A 21,521-nucleotide genomic window follows, 5' to 3' on the forward strand; every position below is an offset into this window, starting at 1 on the left:
CCACATCTTTTCTAGCTCCTCTTCCGGCTCTTGACCCTTCCTTCCTTATGTTCCTACTTATTGGTATTGTTGTCGCTTTGCTATTGCTACATCTATCTTTACAACTTATCTTTGCTTAAGCATCTTAAAACACTTGGTTTTAGAACTAAACAAGCCTCTGGGATGAGAGGTGCAGTGTCTTCATCAAAACTTCACTAACTCCAATCACTTTCTTTCCACGCTTCTTAAACTACTATGATCTGGATAAATGAGAACCTATGCAGACATACTTCCACGATGCTTCCCTTTCTTGCTCCTCTTTTTTTCTCAGGTTTCTGAATCCCTGATGGATTCACTAAGTACATAAGTACATCAGTTTGATGACATCTGATGTACTCATGGATCTTTGTATTTTTATTGTGGACAGTGGTTCTGGTAGTGGCTATATAAATGATAGACAACTGTTAGATTGATAAATGTAAGGTTTTCCTACTTGATATTCAGTTTTTGTTGAAAAAAAAGGGGTCAGTTTCAACAAAAAATCTAAATTTGTTTCAAAGAGGAGAATACAATGCTCTCACAGTTACCCCAAGATAAAAGGAGTGATATTCTGATGTTGGAGTTTTCATGAACGTGAACTGTGCTGAAAACTGCTTCTCTGACTGAGCAAACACAAATGAATTAAACAAGCATGTTCTGACTTCTCCGATCATTCTCTAAAGTGGAAATGACTTCTCCATATTTTTAAGTTGGTCTTTGTTATGAATTCAAAATGATGTCACAAATTGGGCAGATGTCTTAACAATCATTTTAGTAACATACTCTGGACTGCATACTTTTATAAACAGGATTTTAACAGTAATCTCAGGATCAATGAATATATACAGTATATTCCAAATATTTTATAAATATTTCGTATTTAATTGTATTAAAAGACAAAAAACATCAATAGCATTCACTAAGAAAGTTTTAGAGACTGGCTGAGATGGCGTGTTGCTTCTTCTCTGTAGAAAGCTCTTGCTTCACGATCTTTAAGAGGTGGCGATAGTTTCAATGTAATACAAATGAAGCGTGGCTGTGGAACATCAAGCATTTAATAAGAAAAGCAAAAAACCCTCATTTTAACATTGTCATAAAGTTCAGGAAATACAAAGAAGAGAATTGTTTATATAATGGTGTTCTGTAAATACTTTGTCAATAATTCCTACACCTTTGACACATCACAAGCATCACTTTCAGTCTTCTGTCTGGCTTCCCACAGAGTTGACATTCGCAAACCTGAAACAATGACTTGGTGATGTTCCGGGGTAGGATGAGAGCCATCTTTTCAATTTCTTCCATGTACAAGTCGGCCACAATGGGAGAAATTGGGGAGCCCATGGCACACCCATGTTTCTGTGTGTAGTACTGACCCTTGTATGTAAAATATGTGTAATGAAGACAGTTCCAAAGGTAAACACACTTGGTCGATGCTGAGAGTAGTCCTGTTGCAGAGGATGAGGTCATCCTGTAATCTCTTACAAACTACCTCCAACGCTTCCGTGACTGGAATACAAATAAAGACACATGTAACATCATATAAGGCCATTGTTTCATCTGCTCCTGTAATGACATCTCGCACCTTCTCAACAAAATCCAAAATGTTCTGGATGTGGTGTCCAGAGCTGCCTACCAAGGGGTTGAGAATCAAAGACAAAAGATTTTAAGATGTCATAGGTGACATAGTTGATTATACAGACAATTGGTTTTAAAGGTGTGCACTTTTTACCAATCTTCTGTAAACCATACAGACTTGGTGTAGATTCCCCTGGGTATAGCCCTGGGTATGATGTCCAGTTAGTGTTGTCTTGTTCTAACTGTTTCAGACAATCTATCACCCTCTTCCTGTAACCACTTCCTGGGTTTCATTTTAGGGGTTCATAACTATTTTTGTTACTGAGCAGTGGCAAAAGGATGTTCTAGTGAGTTCTATGCTAAGCAAAGCCATAAAGGAACAAAGTTATATTAGACACTGGTCTGAAACTGATTAACAACCTAATCTGGTCAGCTACTTCAGCAGTCCCCAACCCCCGGGCCTCGGACCGGTACCGGTCCGTGCGTCGTTTGGTACCGGGCCGCGAGAGTTGAGGCTCAGGTGTGAAATGTATGGTTTTCAGGGTTTTTATTGGTTTTCAGCGTTATTTTGTTATCGTTTTTATCATTAACTCTGTTTTCCTGGGTCTTTTCACGTGTGTTATGAATAAATCTTCTTTTTTTTCGGTACCGGTACTAGTTTTATTTTGTTGTATGTATCCGCGACACCTTAAAGGCCGGTCCATGAAAATATTGTCGGGCATAAACCGGTCCGTGGCGCAAAAAAGGTTGGAGACCGCTGTCCTACTTAACTGACGAGATCAATGTTACAAGTCAGTTAAACTTCAATATCACAGAAGTTTAACTGACTTGATGCTATACTATGATTAAAAAGTGTTCTTTTAATTTTTGTAAAACGTGCACGGTGCATAAACACCTTGCATCCCCACGCACGGGGCGATCCACGCTAACTTGCTAACGGAGATTTGCCGCGTTAATGCGGTTATGGCATTAACGTCATTTTAACGAGATTAACGTTGACAGCACTAGTATATATGGATAAAGTACACATCATTTGCGTATGTTTAATCTATGTTTAAATGTCCCTTAGCATAATGTCCCTTGACCAGACACCTTTGGTAAGCACACAAGCTTTTAGCATAATTTTTCTGCTGACTTTAAAAGTTATTGGTTTTGGCAGGTTTGAGGTAATCACTTTGGAAAAATGTCGGTCTGTTTTATCCTTTCCACAACCAGCTTTGATCTGTGTTGTGTATCATTGCCCTATTGAAACGCTGAACACATTTGAACTGTTTTATTTCATTTTATCCACTTTGTACCAGTTCCGCTGGCAGCAATATTCCCCCAGTTCCAACCCAATATTTACCAGTTGGTACTATTTTCCCTGTGGTTAAGTACCTTAGCTTTATAAGTAAAGGTGAGCTAATCTGAGTTGATGTACAGTAGCTAGTATCACCAAAGGTTTTACACCCTGTGGTCTATCCAGATCTTTTCATACTGCTCAGATGACACAGAACAAACCAAAAACAAGAAAACACATTGCTATTGTGTAATAACACCCTGACATAGTTTTTAGGGTCAGATTTCTGAGGGAAACAATGTGTATAGAAGTCCCTTCTTTTCCAAAAGATTCTATATCATACAATGTTTTGATGATGCTGTGATGAACACTGGGGTGGCTCAGGAGGTAGAATGGGTCAGAAGGTTGGTGGTTTGATCCCTGGCTGCTCCAGTCTGCATGCCAAATATCCTTGGGCAAGATTCGAACCTCAAGTTGCTCTCTGAAGCATCCATCAGAGTATGTGTAATGTGTAATGTGTGTGAATGTCAGATAGAAAGCACTTATGTAAAACCATACGGAAAAGTGCTTGTGTGAATGGGTGAATGAGGTGAATGAGGTATTGTGCGAAGCGTTTTGAGTGCTTCAAGAGAGTAGAAAAGCGCTATATTAGAATGAGTCCATTTGCCATTTAACACTGCTTTTGTCCAGAAATGTTACAGATGTGTATACTGTCTGTTCTATAGCAGCATGTGGCTCACGTAATATTAAAGAAAAAACATTTTAAGTCTTGAGCTCTGCTTAAGCATTTGCATTTATTTTGTTTCTCCATTCATTTATCTTTGTTTTTCCAACAGTGCGCTCACTGGTTTAACTTAACTTCTACAAAAATCAGCAGAGAAATGAGAAGTGCTTCACGTATTTAATCAACCACAAAACTTCTTTACTTATTAAGTGCAAGATTTGTTATCATATTGCAAATTTCAGAAAAAGTCATTGTAATTCATTTCCCAGATTAACTCTAATGATAAGGTACAAAGTTTACATGAATTCACAAAATGGTAAAATGTCAATTTTTTTGTATTGGAGTTTGTATTGTATTTTTTGTAGACATTTCTATATTAGATGGAGGAAAACAGGAATTTATTCTGTCATTTAAATGTTTATCTATTAGTTAATTACTTTGGTGTAGTATGAATGGACATGGAAGAGGTCTTTATTAATAGAAAAAGCTTGAAATGTCTGAAAATCTAATTAAAGGTTTAAACTCTATGCCCTCCTTCACATTTTTGAAGCTGTCCAGTGGGCAGGGCCAATTCTGGGCCCCAGGCCTTACTTTTGTGACACCCCTGAACTCGAGAGAGTCACCTACTCAACTGAAAATTATTGAAAGTAACAACTTTCACTTTTCACTATTTTTTAAAATTTATTTTGGGTTTGATTATTATTTGGTTGTCTTTCCACCAAGATCTACACCGCCCCAAAATGATTTATCTGAACACTAATTGTCTATATACACACTCCAGGAACATTAAACCAGAACAACTGGGCCAAGAAGTTTCCATCCTGCAGCAACGCCAAGCAGTCTCCCATCAACATAGAACAGAACCTGGCCCAGGTGAAACTACAGTACCAGAAGTTGAGCTTTGATGGCTGGGAGAATCTGACAACTAACAGAACAACAATCAAGAACGATGGCAAGACTGGTAATAACAGTAATGCTTTGGATTGTTTTTTTTTTGTTGTTGTTGTTGTTGTTTTCTAGAACAATGAGAATTTTGATCTAGTTTGGTCAGTTCTACATATTCACATATACTTATATCTCAACTACTGTATGGAATAAAATAGACATTTTACACACATTATGATCGCCAGTGGAGGACTCCTTTTGAGCCTAGCAACTGATTTTTTTTCCTCCTCAGACAATAAAATTGAAATCTTGGAATATATTAACAGCATTTATTAGAGCACCAGCCAATGTAATTTTTAAGTCATAGCTCCTATAAATTAAGAGATTGGCACTATAACTACTATATAATTTTTTGGTTTCTGTAAGGGTCACCTGTATGTGCAAGCTCAAAATTATATATTTATTGCTACATTATAATTATTGTTATCCATTAAATTTCAAATTGTCTTTTACAAACAAGTAGAAAATAGTAAAGCACATTCTCATTTTTAAAGTAATTATTTACTTCCATCACTGAACAGAACAATGTCTTTTTGTGGTTGAAAGATTCATTCATTTCTGACTTCTTAAGTCCACAAGCTGAAATTTAGATATAAAAATGTGAATTTTTAAAAAATTAGGACAGGCTAATAAAAAGAAAAAAAAACTGTATACTTGTACAAGTCAACAAGAATGAATTAGCAACAGGTTGAGCTAATATTTTCCTTACCTTAACGGGGAAATTAGATTTTTGCCAAGACAAAAAAACGTAACAGGCTTAAACTTACATGGATTAAATGGCACAAAGGGAGGCAAACAAAGAGAGATCACAGTTACCAAAACATATCAAAGGGACTTTTCTTCATGTGTTCAATAATCGGTGACTTAAAACAGGCTTAATATCATCAGTTCACAGTAAATAAGGTATTATCACAACAAAACCATAATTACATGACCGTGGCAACACGATGAAAACATGACCACTTTTGTGATCCATTCAAAGTAAGTTTCGATTCTTGAGCGTATCTTTTTAGCAAGTTAAAGAAAAGGCGACTTTTATTCAGGTCTGTTTTATGGTAGAGTGCAGGTGCTGCTAGAGTATTAAATAGAGAAGATCATCTTTTGATATTCTGTATGTTTCTAATCCATTGTTTTCAGGACATTTTCACTGTGTTGTGGTTGAGTCTTCAATGCAGTAGGCAAAGAATAAAACTGAAAAATCTGGGATATCAAAAACTTGAAGCAGATCTACAGTCATTGCCACTGCAACATCTTGTTTCTTTTCTTTTTGCCATTCTGTTGTAGGGTTGTTCGATATAATGATATATATCGGTTTCGTATTACGTTATCGTTTGTTTCGTGGTGTCGCAAAATAAACAATTTAAGGGAATATTTTTTCAGCGTTTTGATGGTCACTGTAGTGGTAATATTAATTTCTTAAAGTTCTCTCTTTCTCTTATATTTAAAATAACCACACTACGCGACTGTTTTTACACATTGTCATTAGCAACAATGATGGTAAACCCATCGTGTGGCTCCACCTTTGGCTTGTTTATTTTCCACATAAACCTTTCACAATGAAGCTGAAGATCCTGTTGAGATTTTCAAAATAAACTGAAATGATGACAAGCAGAAGGACCATTCAAAACAAATCGAGGACCTTATTTCTAAACGAGGGGCTCCCTCTGTAGCATTGACATGGTTTGGTTTTGAAAAGTCTGACACGGACCAGAAAACTGTACTATGCAAATTATGCATGAAACCGGTCCCCACCTCAGACTCAAACACGGCAAACCTCTTCTACCACCTACGCAAGAATAGTGTGAAAGAGTATGGAGAGAGTTTATGGATGAAAAGCAAAAAAAAAAGCCATCATGTGCTAAAAATAAACCTTAGACTCAAACGTTAGAACAGGCTTTTCCCTGTGTAATAAATAATCACAAAGAAAATTCTGTCCGTTACAACTTGTGTCTAAAAATGTACAGTTTCACGCATCAGTCAAAACACTCAACTCCAAGTGTACGACGCCCACCTGAAAACACTTCACGCAAGTCGAGTTGCCCAAGATTCACAGAATTTACAGAAAATGTAAAATTTTTGTCATATATATCGTTGTCATGACAATAAATGTCTTATATTGGGATATGAGATTTTGGTCATATCGCACAGCGCTACTCTGTTGTAGACTTACTAGTATGCTTTTGCCCGACCCAGTTTGGGTCACGCAAGCTGTTGTACAAATGGCATCTCTCTTTATACATTAGTCTCAATGTAGCCTTTTAATAGCAATTATAAAATAAAGAAAACTCAGTCTCACACGTGCCATTTTTTCTCACATATCTTTTCTGTTAGTGACCGTCAATGTGGATGGTGACTTCTATGTCAGTGGAGCAGGTCTCAGGTCAAAGGTCAAGGTGGGGTGCATCACTTTCCACTGGGGGTGCTGCAATGCTTCTTCAGAGGGGTCAGAACATAGTCTGAATGGTGTCAAATACCCTCTAGAGGTGAGTCAGCTTATGTAGACTCAAATTCATCTGTTATGATCAGGAGAATTTAAACTATATCTATAAGTTCAGCTCTGTCCAGAAATGAAGCATTCAGCTATGTTAAACTCTAAGATCAATCTAAATATCATTAGCTGTCTTTATTATTGTGTTTTCATCACAGTTTTGTTCTGTCTTTATTTAATGATAGATTAATTAGTATTATTTACTATTTTTTGTTTTACCTCTGCAACCTTTGTTCCATTTTTATAATTTTATTTTCATTTTATTTGCTCTACTTAATTTAGTTTTATATTATTTCTTGTATTGTTTTGTTTACTACTTGACATGATGCATCTCAAGGCATTTACTTAAATATGATAAAAAATAATGTTATAATATTATATAACATTATAACCAGAATTCTTATAAAGCAACAATAAAATATCATCCTAATTTAAAACAAAATCATTTCATATTTTTAAAAAGGACCTTTACAAAAAGAAATTCAGTGTCTGAATTAAACAATCTCACTGGACTGATAGACTCAACTTGTTGGTGTTTATTTTTTTCTGTTTACTCCTGTAGATGCAAATATACTGTTATGACCCACTTCGATTTGATTCTTTGGATGAAAGCATCAAGGCTGGAGGCAGAATCACAGCACTCGCTGTTCTATTTGAGGTTTGTGGTGTGTGCATGTGTTCACTACAAGGCATATTGTTATGTGCTGAGAACAGGTATGACTTGTGTGCTTAAAGAGTAAAGCATTGAAATTCAAAAAGCTATTCAATGCATGCGTGACAATAGAAGAAGAAAGGTATTACAATAATTAAAATAAAATAAAAGTTAAGCTTGAATAAGTTACTGCAATCATTGAGGAACTTAGCATGGAGCCGCTACTCCTCTGTTGAAAAGAGCTGATTGGGGGCTTTTTAATTCACAACAGGTAAACAGATGTTCAAAGTGATACTGCCAGTGTATGTAGTATCGTGGCTTTGTCCTGTCTTCCTACCCTAACCCCATCCAGCCACAGCAGATGATCATCCTGAGCCTGGATCTGTTGTAGGTTTCTTACTGTTAAAAGTTGTGTTGAGAAGTTTTTCCTTCTCACTTCCACCAAAGCACTTGTTCATAGGGGGTCATATGACCGCTGGGGTTTTCTTTGCTTTGCACACAGAGGGTCGTTTGATTCTTTATATTATTGTAGGGTCTTTACCTTACAATACAAAATGCTTTGAGGAAATTGTTGTTGTGATTTGCCACTATATAAATAACATTGAATTGAATAGTAATGTTCAATCATTAGACTGAAGGTTTATTTTTATTGTTGGTTTATGATCATTGCTGTGTTCTTGTCTGTGTGCTTATGTTCAGTGTCAGGGTTCATACTGAGCATAGTAAATACTTTTTCTTAACATGCAGTCTGCTTTGTGCAGTCATGTTGCCTCTGGCCATGTTGGCATGTTAGAACTGTGAAAGGTCAGGTTGGAACAAATCTAAGACGAATGCCTCATGTGAAACAGCAGGGAATATCTGTGTGTCTTTCCAGCTAAAGCTTGGGCATAAAAACTACCAGTTAACTACCAGTTTTGTTTCTTGCCAGCAACTTTGGCAGTAACTGGGTCATAAATAATCTTCTTCTCATCGTTTTCTTTTTTTTTCTCTCAAAATTCCAAAAATGTGAACGCTTTGTTGGTGAAAGCAGTGTAACCATGAAAGTTCTGGTTTTGAATATGTCCTATAGTCTTGTTTAATATTCCCTTTGTGTTCCTTTTGTTTTTCTTAACTTTATGGTAAAATAATAAATGGAGCATTTAACAGTGCAAGATCATACATATCTTTAGCAGAACCTATATCTAAAACATAAAATCCATGACATGATGTTATGTTTATAATTTTGAGAGGAAAGGGTTGTACGTTGTTTGTTTTATTTATTCCTTCATATTTTATTACTTTGTTAACTTACAAAGTTTCAGTCATAGGAACTTATAGTTTTACAGTACACTGGCTGTCCTGTTTATTTTCTGTTTTTTTTTCCAATGGTATTAGTGTTGTTATATTTGTTAGTAAAGCTATTTTAAGATATTCATTTAGAACCTGTATGTATATGTGTGATTTATCTGAAGTAATTATGTTTTCCTTTTCACAGATAAGCACTGAAGACAACATGAACTACGCTGCTATAATAGAAGGCATCAACAGTGTGAGCAGATATGGTACAGCAGGTGGTTTTTTGTGTTTTCTCTTACCTTTTCTTGTGTTGTGTGTTTTTAAGCTGTCTTGTTTACTGTCCAGGAAAGAGTGCCAGGGTTTCACCCTTCACCCTGCAAGGTCTTCTGCCAAACTCCACTGAAAAATACTTTATCTATAATGGCTCTCTGACTACGCCACCTTGCAGCGAGATTGTTGAGTGGATCATCTTCAAGAACACAGTAGCCATCTCCGATGACCAGGTGACAAATCCAGTTCCAGTACATTTAAATTAAAATGTATACATTTTCACTTTCTATTTTGAAATCTGCTTCAAATCCTGCATGTTGTTTATTATTTTTATATTCTTGTTTTAAATGGTAACCTTCTTTATATTGATTTCTAAATGACTGCACCACTTTAGGCAATAAAATATGATGCTAGCTTTTACTGTAAACATACAGTAGAATTTAAACATATTGTAAACATAACTTTCTCAGTATAATAGAGGGGTCTTTTTGCCTTAAGTGGCTCGACAAAACCTAAAAGCCCAGTTGGAGATAATGGGTATCATGACGGAAGTTATCTGAAGTTTCTATTAGGCTAGGCTTTCACCTTCAGGGTCTGTGCATGCTCACTCTAAAAATACAGTGGCTTGCAAAAGTATTCGACCCCCTTGAACTTTCCCACATTTTGTCACATTACAGCCACAAACATGAATCAATTTTATTGGAATTCCACATGAAAGACCAACACAAAGTGGTGTACACGTGAGAAGTGGAACAAAAATCACACATGATTCCAAACATTTTTTACAAATAAATAACTGCAAAGTGGGGTGTGTGTAATTATTCAGCCCCCTGAGTCAATACTTTGTAGAACCACCTTTTGCGTTTGTGAACAGCAGTTTTCAGATCTTGCCACAGGTTCTCGATTGGATTTAGATCTGGACTTTGACTGGGCCATTCTAACACATGGATATGTTTTGTTTTAAACCGTTCCATTGTTGCCCTGGCTTTATGTTTAGGGTCGTTGTCCTGCTGGAAGGTGAACCTCTGCCCCAGTCTCAAGTCTTTTGCAGACTCCAAGAGGTTTTCTTCCAAGATTGCCCTGTATTTGGCTCCATCCATCTTCCCATCAACTCTGACCAGCTTCCCTGTCCCTGCTGAAGAGAAGCATCCCCAGAGCATGATGCTGCCGCCACCATATTTGACAGTATGGTGTGTTCAGAGTGATGTGCAGTGTTAGTTTTCCGCCACACATAGCGTTTTGTATTTTGGCCAAAAAGTTCCACTTTGGTCTCATCTGACCAGAGCACCTTCTTCCACATGTTTGCTGTGTCCCCCACATGGCTTGTGGCAAACTGCAAACGGCACTTCTTATGGTTTTCTGTTAACAATGGCTTTCTTCTTGCCACTCTTCCATAAAGGCCAACTTTGTGCAGTGCACGACTAATAGTTGTCCTATGGACAGATTCCCCCACCTGAGCTGTAGATCTCTGCAGCTCGTCCAGAGTCACCATGGGCCTCTTGGCTGCATTTCTGATCAGCGCTCTCCTTGTTCGGCCTGTGAGTTTAGGTGGACGGCCTTGTCTTGGTAGGTTTACAGTTGTGCCGTACGCCTTCCATTTCTGAACGATCGCTTGAACAGTGCTCCGTGGGATGTTCAAGGCTTGGGAAATCTTGTTGTAGCCTAAGCCTGCTTTACATTTCTCAATAACTTTATCCCTGACCTGTCTGGTGTGTTCTTTGGACTTCATGGTGTTGTTGCTCCTAATATTCTCTTAGACAACCTCTGAGGCCGTCACAGGGCAGCTGTATTTGTACTGACATTAGATCACACACAGGTGCACTCTATTTAGTCATTAGCACTCATCAGGCAATGTCTATGGGCAACTGACTGCACTCAGACCAAAGGGGGCTGAATAATTACGCACACCCCACTTTGCAGTTTGTTTGTTTTTTTAATGTTTGGAATCATGTATGATTTTCGTTCCACTTCTCACGTGTACACCACTTTGTGTTGGTCTTTCACGTGGAATTCCAATAAAACTGATTCATGTTTGTGGCTGTAATGTGACAAAATGTGGGAAAGTTCAAGGGGACCAAATACTTTTGAAAGCCACTGTAGGTGTTTTGTGGTTCATGTAACTCTGTTTCCACACAGAATGAGCTTGGAGTCCTGCTGGCTATTTACATTTAAACATTAAAGGTTACCATCCATTAACCTAATAAATAAAATTAAAAGACAGGGAAACAGTTTATTGGCAGATCATAGTGGAAATAAGTTTATTGCTTGAATAGACAGTATTGTTTTGTGTTTTGTGTTCTAAAAGCTGTAATTCCAACAGTGTAAAACACACACAGTTTGCATCACACTGGACAAATCACCACATTAAACAATAAACTGAAGTTGGTGTCATAAACACTAACAACTACATGGGGAAGGGGGCAGATGGGATGGACACTCACTGAAAACTGCGACTCGATAGAGGAATCGATAGAAAAAAACCCCAAAACAATTATTCCTATGTTCGTAAGCAACCCTTTAAAGAGATATTTAGGTTTCACAACAGAGAGGGGCAAGAGAGAGAGAAAGGGCGAGACAGACAGAGCATGACTGAACCCCATACAGAAGCAGTCTTTGCTTCAAACAATTATTGGCTTACAGAAGGTTTCTGAGCTATTCAGACTTGATGAAGCACATTAGACCCACATAATTGCATGTACCTGCACAAACATGTAGATGCATACAAAAGGTTTTCAACAAAAACATTCCACCATGATCCCTGCTGAGGACCAGATGTTGTTTTCAACCTGACTCATTCACTTCAAACACAGCTACCATTAGATAGGTTTCACTCTGGTGAACTGGTGACTCGGCAACACAAAAAGACCTGGATGTCCATGGAAGACAACAGTGGTGGGTGATCACAGAATCATTTCCATGGTGAAGAGAAACCCCTTCACAACAGCCAACCAAGTGAACAACACTCTCCAGGAGGCATATCAATATCCAAGTCTACCATAAAGAGAAGAGTGCTTGAAAGTAAATACAGAGGGTTCACTGGAAGGTGCAAGCAACTCATAAACTTTAAGGCTAGATTAGATTTTACTAAAACACATCTAAAAAGCACAGAATGATGGCAAGAAAAGAGTATGGAGAGGGCATGGAACAGCTCACAATCCAAAGCATATCCAGGCAATATGATGGCTTGGCCGTGCATGGCTGCCAAAGGCACTGGGACACTAGTGTCTGACACAGGACAGAAGCAGCCGAATGAATTCGGAGTTTTTCAGAGACATACTGTCTGCTCACATCCAGCTAAATGGAGTCAAATTGATTGGGTTTCATAATACAGATGGACAATGACCCAAAACATACAGCCTAAGCAACACAGGAGTTTATTAAAGGAAAGAATTGGAATATTGTTGAATGGCCAAGTCAGTCACCTGATCTCAACCCTTTTGAGCATTTCAATTGCTGAAGACATCTCTGTGCAGAAGCCCCACGCTGGCAGCTAATATATATATATTAGGGGTGCAACGATACACAAAATTCACGGTTCGGTTCGGTTCGATACTTTGGTGTCACGGTTCGATATTTTTTCGATACAAAAAAAATGTTCATGCATTTTTAATTTGTCATTTATTAAAATTATAAATATATATTTTAACTCAAAAGTACAGTTTTTAAATTTAACCCTAACCCTAACCCTTGTGCGCGTTTTTTATTTTGACAGCGAATGCGCACCTGCGGACCACTTATGTGCAGCCCTGGTTATTTAGCTCGTCATATTGCAGCCACAGAAATTATTTTGTCCATGAAACCATAAAGCTGCACTTTCTTTTTGCCTTATAGTCTGATTTGTCATAACTTCTCCGTTTTGTGGTAAGCTTTTATTTGGCTGTCACTTCTTCACCCTGACCTGTCTTATTTGGCTCAGCAGAACTGAAATGCTTTTACACGCGCACTCACATAAGCTCAGCGATTCTCTGCGCGATCAACCTCTCACATGTTTAAGCTGCGGGAGATTTCACTTGTCATGTTTGCATAGTAAGCTAACGATTAATAAGACGATGTCAGAGGAATTGGTGCACAAATTATCATCACTCACAGATCAGTGCTGTCGCTCTCTATACACAGTTCGCACGATTGCAAAGTGAAAGCAAAAAAACAAGCGCAAATTCAAACGCGACTTCAATATGTCACATATTGACAGTGGCTCACCGATGCCAATGACATAATTACCCAGCTACATTTCCGAAAGAATGCAAAAGCATTGACATATATTTTTCCTACAATAGCCCGACGGGCAGGGAAGAGATAGATTTTGGTAGCCCGACTGAAAAAATCGCTAGCTCCGGGACGTCGGGCTAGCGATATTGCAAGCCCTGTATCTGATTGAGGAATCACTCATCTTTGGAAAAGAGAGTTTATTACAGAGAAATGGCTCTTTCCAAAATAAAAGCTATACTATCCGCTTCTTCTGGGCTATATTCTCAGCAGCATAAGGAGAATCATGTGCTAACAGCTGTCTAAATGACTCGGCTAAAGTTAGTAGCATGCTTGTTGTTTTTGTCTTTGCACTAGGATGATGTCGGTGTAAATGTGCAGTCATATTCGTTGTGTTCCCACTAGTGCTTTCAGGTTAATCTCGTTGAAATGACCTTAACGCCACAACACGGCAAATCTCCGTTAACGAGCTACCGCCGATCGCTCCGTGCATGGGACTAGACGGCCAACACGTTAACGAGCTAACTGCGCTAACACACTAGTTCACACCAATGTAATTGAGCATTGCGTGGCACATCCAACATACTGTTTTACTTTAGTCCATGACTCGCTTACCTTCAGGGTCATACGTCACATGAAAACCAAAATAATTCCAAACGCCAGATCTGAATGAGGGTCAATTTGCCTGTTGGAAGTAGAGCTTAGCTTCTGTCTCGCTAGCTTGCCCTGTGCTCTTCCTTCTGACGATGCTGTCTGTGTGGAGCGCTCAGTGGATCTGCGCTCGACAGTGCAGCCTAGGCGGAGTAGTCGAACACAGATTCACTGAGCGCTCCACACAGACAGCATCGTCAGAAGGAAAATTGATAAAATAAATTACAAATGTTGTATTGTTCGATACATATGCGTACCGAACCGAAAGCACTGTATCGAACGGTTCAATATCGATACGAATATCGTTGCACCCCTAATATATATATATATATATATATAAAGATTATTTGGAACTGTGAGTGATGCAAAGCTGATGTAGTAAAGTGCAAAAAAAATAATGTTGGAAATTAGATTAGCGAGTCACCTTTGAGTCTTTAGTGGGGCATGTAGTCAGATATAGTTTTGAAGTTTGAATACCTTAAAAGAATCTTTTATTGTTGCCCATTCTTTTTCAAAGACGTTCACCATCATAAAAATTTCGAGGAGTTTAATAAGAAATATTTTTAGGCTACCTTTTCCTTTGTTTATTTTATTCCCAAAGTCTTTTCTGTAAAAGAACCTGCTGAAATCACAACCCCACAGTTAGTGCAACCTCACAGTACAATCACTCCTAATTATTAGGTAACCATTCATGGCAGAGTGCTGAACTCATGTTTATAACTGTATTGATTCCTCTGTTGCAGCTGGTAATGTTCTGTGAGGTGATGACGATGCAGCAGGCTGGATATGTGATGCTGATGGACTACCTGCAGAACAACTACAGGGAGCAGCAGGAGCAATTTATGGGTCTGGTGTTCTCCTCTTATACGGGCACTGAGGAGATCTTCACACGGGGTTTGTATCCAGATTTTTGTTTCTTAGGACAGTCATTTATACCAAGGGCTCTAGTCATCTGAATGAAATCGTATTTGACTGAAAACTAGTGATGTGCGGATCGATACTGAAATATCGATTCCTCCAATACCAGTCATTTATGTTCTAGAATCGATTCTCATATTAAAATATCAATATTTTAGTAATTTAGGGTAAATTTGTAGTTTATCATTAACAGGAACACAGTGGAAAGCAGCTATATCATTTGGATTGTCTACATTGGAAGGAACTACTTTCTCTTCCGCCTTTCATAGTCATGTGCGAAATACGGCTGTATAAATGTATAAATGTGTCGCAGCCCCTTGTCGTGCACACTCACAACAGTGTCTGGGCGTAAATGGAGTCATGTGCAGACGTATTTTACCTCCACAAACAGCCAAGACGCGGTTTGCGATACATGTGGCAAGACCACTAACCTCGTCAAACACCTCACTGTAAATCATATCACAGAATATGACGAGCGTATGTTGAGTCGAACTGAAGAGGAGGAGAGGGGTAGGTGCCGCTAGGGCGAGACAGATGTCTCTCGTGGAGGCCTTTAGTGCTGCAGCCAGGCAACATGCTCAAATGGCACACAACTTCAGTTTTTTATATGATAATTCTGCATTATTAAGTGATAAGAACAAGTAATCTGAGGTCCTGTAATCATTATGAAGCTATAATTTGAGATACAATAAAAGATACAGTAAAAAAAAAAAGTTTTTGTACAACGTATCGGTATCGGATCAGTATCACCGATGCCACCCTGAATTTTACTTGGTATTGGATCGGAAAGGAAATCAGTGGTATCGCACATCACTACTTGCAAATGTTTTCTCTGATTAAATACATCAGCTGAATTGTGTAGAATACATAGTGTTTGCCTTTTTAACCTAAAGACATATAAAGCTAGTATTTGCAGAATTTTAAATAATTTTAACTTTGTTATTTAAAATTGAAATCATGATATACTTTTTAGACTAAATCATATTCCATATGCATGAAGCAGGTTGAAGCATTAGTTGAGGCAGAGCTACTAACAGAGGTTGACGCCTGTAAATCTTTGGGCTGGATGTACCTGTCGTCATAAAATTATTACCTGAAATAAGTTAACACAAAAGTTGTTGGAGCATCCAAACAGACAGGTTTTCTTGTTGTTTTTGGTGACAGACCTTGTTGGAAGCTGAGATGTGGCGGTCAAACTACTGAAAACTTAAAAACCGTAAATCCTCCACTTTAGCCATGATAGAAACTTTTTTCACATGGTATTGATTAGTTTGGAACAAGTAGCAACTGAAGAACAGGGCTTAAAAATGAATTTAGTGTGGGATTCAGTTTTCCAATCAAGCTTACTAGAATTACCATTTAACTTTCTTAAATATGGGGACCTGTGGCTCCAAAAAATGAACATAGCAGCAGCCAAAATGCTAGATGATGGTAATGGGTGGCAGCAGAGTGGCCACCTCCATCTTACATGTACAGTAATCCAGTAATTGTAAACAGTAATTGACCTCGTAATCACAATTCTAGCTTACCTAAAGAACTTATTCAGATAAAATAACCCACCCATCACTTTAATCACACTCTAGATCTTGTTTTAACATATGGCATAGAAACTGAACATTTAACAGTGTTTTCCGAAAACCCTCTCTTGTCTGATCATTTCCTAAAAACATTTATGTTTACAATATTGATTACACAGCAGTGGGGAGTAGACTTCATCACAGTAGATGTCTTTCTGAAAGTGCTGTAACTGACTTTAAGAATATAATATACCTGCTGTTATCTTCTTCAATGCCCTGTACCAACACAGAGCAGAGCAGCTAGCTGAACGCTACTCAAACAGAGGTCGATTATCTTGTTAATAATTTTACCTCCTCACTTTGTATGACCCTGGATACTTTAGCTCTTGTGAAAAACAGCTGAAATCAAATCACAAGTACTTGACTCCTTGGTATAATTCTCAAACACATAGCTTAAAGCTGATAACTCGTAAGCTGGAGAGGAAATGGAGAGAAACCTTTTGGATGGTGCCAGTAGTATCCCATTAAGGAATGATGGCCATCTTCAACCAAAACGCTGACACAAATGTGACACAGGAACTGTCAGTCATTAGTCTCTGTCCCGCCTCTTCCCTTTGATACATGGCTACAATGCAAAATCAGGGTTTCCAAAAAGTTGATTCTGTTCATCTGGATGTAGCGTTTTGTGGGAGAAATGTTTCATCACTCATCCAAGTGACTTCTTCAGTCTCAGCTGACTGCAGGTTTCCCCAATCTTATAAACAGTACATTTGCATAATGACTGAAACCAGCCCACTGAAGGAACAGTGGGCTGGGAGGTCAGTTCCTTAATCTTAATTATGCAAATTCTTATGACCATTGATCAACAACCACTGATCAAAGCCCACTGATCAATGGCCATGAGTACCATTCACAGAGAGTTGGGGAATGGCTGCAATCACAGCATTGTAAGATGGCAAAAGATGTACCCTTAGGCCCCCTCCTTGATTCAGAGATGGTCTTTCCCTTTTCATGTAAATAGCCTCCTTGACTCCGCGCTCAAACCAGCGTTCCTCCCTGTCCAAGATGTGTACATCCTCATAATTGAAAGAGTATCCACTGGCCTGTAGGTGTGAATAGACTGCAGAGTCCTGGCCTGATGAGGTGGCTCTTCTGTGTTGTGCTATCTGCTTCGCCAGAGGTTGTTTGGTTTCCCTGATGTATAAATCCTGGCAATCCTCCAGGCACTTAACAGCGTGCACTATGTTACTCTGTTTGGGGGACCCGATCCTTGGGGTGGACCAGTTTTTGGCGCAGCGTGTTTTGGGGTTTAAAAGAGACCCGGTGTTTAGAAAAAATGCGTTTCAACTGCTCTGATACTCCTGACACATATGGGATCACTACAGGTTTTCGCTTGGGCAGCAGTTGTCCTTCTCTCCTGGATCGGCTGAAGCTTTCTTTAGGTGTCTTTCCAGCTTTGACAAAAGTCCAGCTAGGATAATCACATTTACTCAGGGCCTTCTTGATGTGCTGTTCTTCTGCCTCCCTGGCCGCTGTGTCTGTGGGGATGGTATGTGCTCTGTGTTGGAGCGTCCTGATGACACCCAGTTTGTGCTCCAGTGGATGATGACAGTGAAACCTTAGATACTGATCCGTATGTGTAGGTTTACGGTACACGTCAGCTTTTAGATGTCCCTCATTACTGATGGAAATCTCACAGTCTAAGAAGGCTAACCTGCCACTTTTCATATCCTCCCTGGTGAATTTGATTTGTCGGTCCACCGAGTTAATGTGATCAGTGAATTGTGGTACGTCCTGAGATTTGATTTTTACCCAGGTGTCATCCACATACCTGAACCAATGGCTTGGTGGTGTTCCAGGGTAGGATAGCAGAGCCCTCTTTTCCACTTCTTCCATGTACAAATTGGCCACGATGGATGAAACTGGGGAGCCTATGGCACACCCATGTTTCTGCCTGTAGAACTGACCCTTGTATGTGAAGTAGGTGGAATGAAGACACAGTTCCAAAAGCAAACACACTTGGTCGATGCTGAGAGTGGTCCTGTTGCTGAGGTTGGTGTCATCCTGTAATCTCTTACGGACTACCTCCAACGCTTCCGTGACTGGGATACAAGTGAAGAGAGATGTAACGTTGTACGATACCATGGTTTCATCTGCCTCCATAATGACATCTCTCACCTTCTCAACAAAATCCAGGGTGTTCTGGATGTGGTGTTCAGAGCTGCCCACCAGCGGGTTGAGGATCGAAGCCAGAAACTTGGAGGTGTTATAGGTGACCGAGTTTACGTGAAAAGGGAAAGACCATCTCTGAATCGAGGAGGGAGCCTAGGGGTACATCTTTCGCCATCTTACAATGCTGTGATTGCAGCCATTCCCCAACTCTCTGTGAATGGTACTCATGGCCATTGATCAATGGTCTTTGATCAGTGGGTTTTGGTCAGTGGTTGTTGGTCATGGGAATTTGCATAATTAAGATTAAGGAACTGACCTCCCAGCCCATTGTTCCTTCAGTGGGCTGGTTTCAGTCATTATGCAAATGTATGTTTATAAGATTGGGGAAACCTGCAGTCAGCTGAGACTGAAGAAGTCACTTGGATGAGTGACGAAACGTTTCTCCCACAAAACGCTACATCCAGATGAACAACAACTTTTTGGAGATTTACTTTCCTGGATGACTGAGAATATATCAAGACAAAATCAGGGTTAAAAGTCTGAAAGGGAGGGAAAAAATGCCCTGAAACTGAAAAGGGGGTTTGAAACTGAAAAAAGGGAATTTGAAGCCCCCCAAAAATTGAAACTGTAAAAAAACTAAATTGCATAATTTTGTAGTAAACAAACGGCAGACACCGTTGAGCCATTACAACAGATTTTAGGGTTCCCCACCTCCTGAATCCCACTTTCCTACTCATTTTCCTGTTTAGAAGCAAATTCACACTCTACAATTGAGAAAGGAAACTAGAGGGTTTCTTTTTTCATTTTTTTATTTGAGTACATTTCAGAGCCAGTGTTTTTTCACTTTTACTTGAAAAAAGAAATTGACACTTTTGCTGGAGTATTTTTAACACTAGTATCTGTACTTCTAATTAAGTACAGAATGTCTGTACGTTTTCCACTTCTGTCTGGCTTACCTAAGCTCAAAGTGGGCTGCATGTGGCTCACAATGTAAAATGAATTTGTTGACATCCCTATATACTACTCCGAAAGCAATTCTCTTTTGCAATGTGAAGCTTATTATTGACTATGTGCACGAGACAATGCTAACTTCCTGGTTTGAGACCGGATGTGGGGTTGTGCATTTCCAGTAGCTTTACTTTGCGGTCAATCGCTACTGCGAAGATATACCCCAAAATCATGTCCAAAACTCGAAAACGGAAAGATCGCGTTAAGTTACAAAGAGGAGAAGGTGGGAACACTCACCACTGTTGTGTCATAAAAAATCTAATGATCAATTTTGACGTTTAAAGAGTTTAGCAGTCCCTCGCAATAACGCGGTTCACCTTTCACCTCGCTGTTTCGCAGATTTTTTAGTGCAAGTTTGCATGCTTATTTTTTTTACGTCACATTGTGTCCTGCGTCCTGATCGCTGCAGACGATCTCCTCCGTGACGTCTCTCCTGTACAGTACAGAATCGCTGCATCGATCGCTAGCAGTGTGACTCTGAAGTGCAGCACTGTATGTCCACGATGTCCACGAAACGTTTTGCACCGTCAAAAAATAAAATTGGCTACTTGATTTCACCCATCGCTGGTTATTTTAGAACATAACACCCGCGATAAACGAGGGACAGCTGAGAAATATAACATTTGAATCCCTTTTCTCTTTTGCTCTGAGGCGCAGGGAAAAATATCTACAAGTCGATGAACATCATTTACAGATATATTGGGTAAATGCCCAAGACATCTATAGAAATGTAAATCGCCGCTTGATTCATTCATTTGCTTAACTTGTTTTGGACCGTAAACCAGGCGTGAATAAGACACCGGAAACAAAGCTCCCCACAGGAGTTTCCGCACCGGAAGTAGCATATGCTAACGTGCACACAGTCAATTACTGGGTGTTTAAATATAGGACTTTACATGACAGGTTTTTTTTTTACATTTTTAACCAGCAAATACTCAAACACTATGTGTGTATCTGTCCCAAAGTACAGATCCTGATTCATTTTGATTATAAGAAAGGGTGAGAATTTCAGGCTTTTAAAAATCTGCCTCACATTTCAGTGTGCGGAAAGAAAAAAAAAGGGGTCTGAAAGTGGGTCAAAAGACCATTTTTCCAAAAATATATTTTCAAAATTATTTGACATATGAAGCCTAAATTTCATCATTCCATTCTATCATATAGCTTAAAACTTTGGACCATAAACGTTTTAGGTAAATTGAAGATGATGAAGCAAAATATTCTAAACCTCTGTTGATTTTTAGACAAATGATCATGATGTAAAAATAGAGCTGAAGTGACCTGAATAAAATGTCAGTGACAGACAGAGAATGGGGTGACTTGGGTACCAATTGATTTTAACACTGCATGTTGTTTCTACTCAATAACTGGGATTGATCTTTGGCTTTGGGGAGAGTTTGTTCTGGTACCAGAGAAATATTTGATGTTGTTTTCAATTAATGTTCTAAAATATTCTTAAAACATTTGAGAAGCTGGTTTTGAATTGCCGTTGACTTTTGCCTCCACCAGTTAGTTTTGGAATATGCAACACTTTAGCATATTTTATTGGAGTTAGCAGAAATTAATTTATTAGTTGTTACACACACATCTGTATATATTTTGGCAACATTACAGGACAAAAACAATCTTCTCCATAATCAGTTCCATTTGTTTATCAGTCTAGCATCCACAGTTGTAAAGATATTTAAATATTGTGTGATGGTAGATATCAATAACAACTGAAGGTGATTTAATTTTGGTGAAAATTGTGTCAAGGTGATACCAAATGTGAAAAACAGCAAAAACTTTATATTACTTTTAAAGGATTGTCTTCAAATTTTACAATA

The 21,521-nt window shown here is 38.7% G+C and overlaps 1 protein-coding gene across 3 annotated transcripts in view; it reads left to right on the forward strand.

Annotated features, from left to right (window-relative positions):
- The window catches only part of LOC147325318 (receptor-type tyrosine-protein phosphatase zeta-like), a 96,450-nt gene that overhangs the window by 22,954 nt on the left and 51,975 nt on the right, over window positions 1-21,521 (forward strand). For all 3 annotated transcript variants that reach the window (XR_015130310.1, XM_086299779.1, XM_086299780.1), the window contains exons 3-8: window positions 4,378-4,557; window positions 6,873-7,024; window positions 7,592-7,687; window positions 9,156-9,222; window positions 9,302-9,459; window positions 14,827-14,977. Coding sequence is in view for 2 of the 3 variants with exons in the window: in XM_086299779.1 (XP_086155905.1) it covers window positions 4,378-4,557; window positions 6,873-7,024; window positions 7,592-7,687; window positions 9,156-9,222; window positions 9,302-9,459; window positions 14,827-14,977 (804 nt within the window). In the remaining variant the exon portion in view is untranslated. The remainder of the gene's footprint in view (window positions 1-4,377; window positions 4,558-6,872; window positions 7,025-7,591; window positions 7,688-9,155; window positions 9,223-9,301; window positions 9,460-14,826; window positions 14,978-21,521) is intronic.

This window comes from Aulonocara sp. 'chitande type north' Nkhata Bay, linkage group LG7 (assembly GCF_057382095.1).
Source record: "Aulonocara sp. 'chitande type north' Nkhata Bay isolate Kocher_YH1m ecotype deep benthic linkage group LG7, A_spYH_male_GT1.1, whole genome shotgun sequence".
Classification (NCBI taxonomy): Eukaryota; Metazoa; Chordata; class Actinopteri; order Cichliformes; family Cichlidae; genus Aulonocara; species Aulonocara sp. 'chitande type north' Nkhata Bay.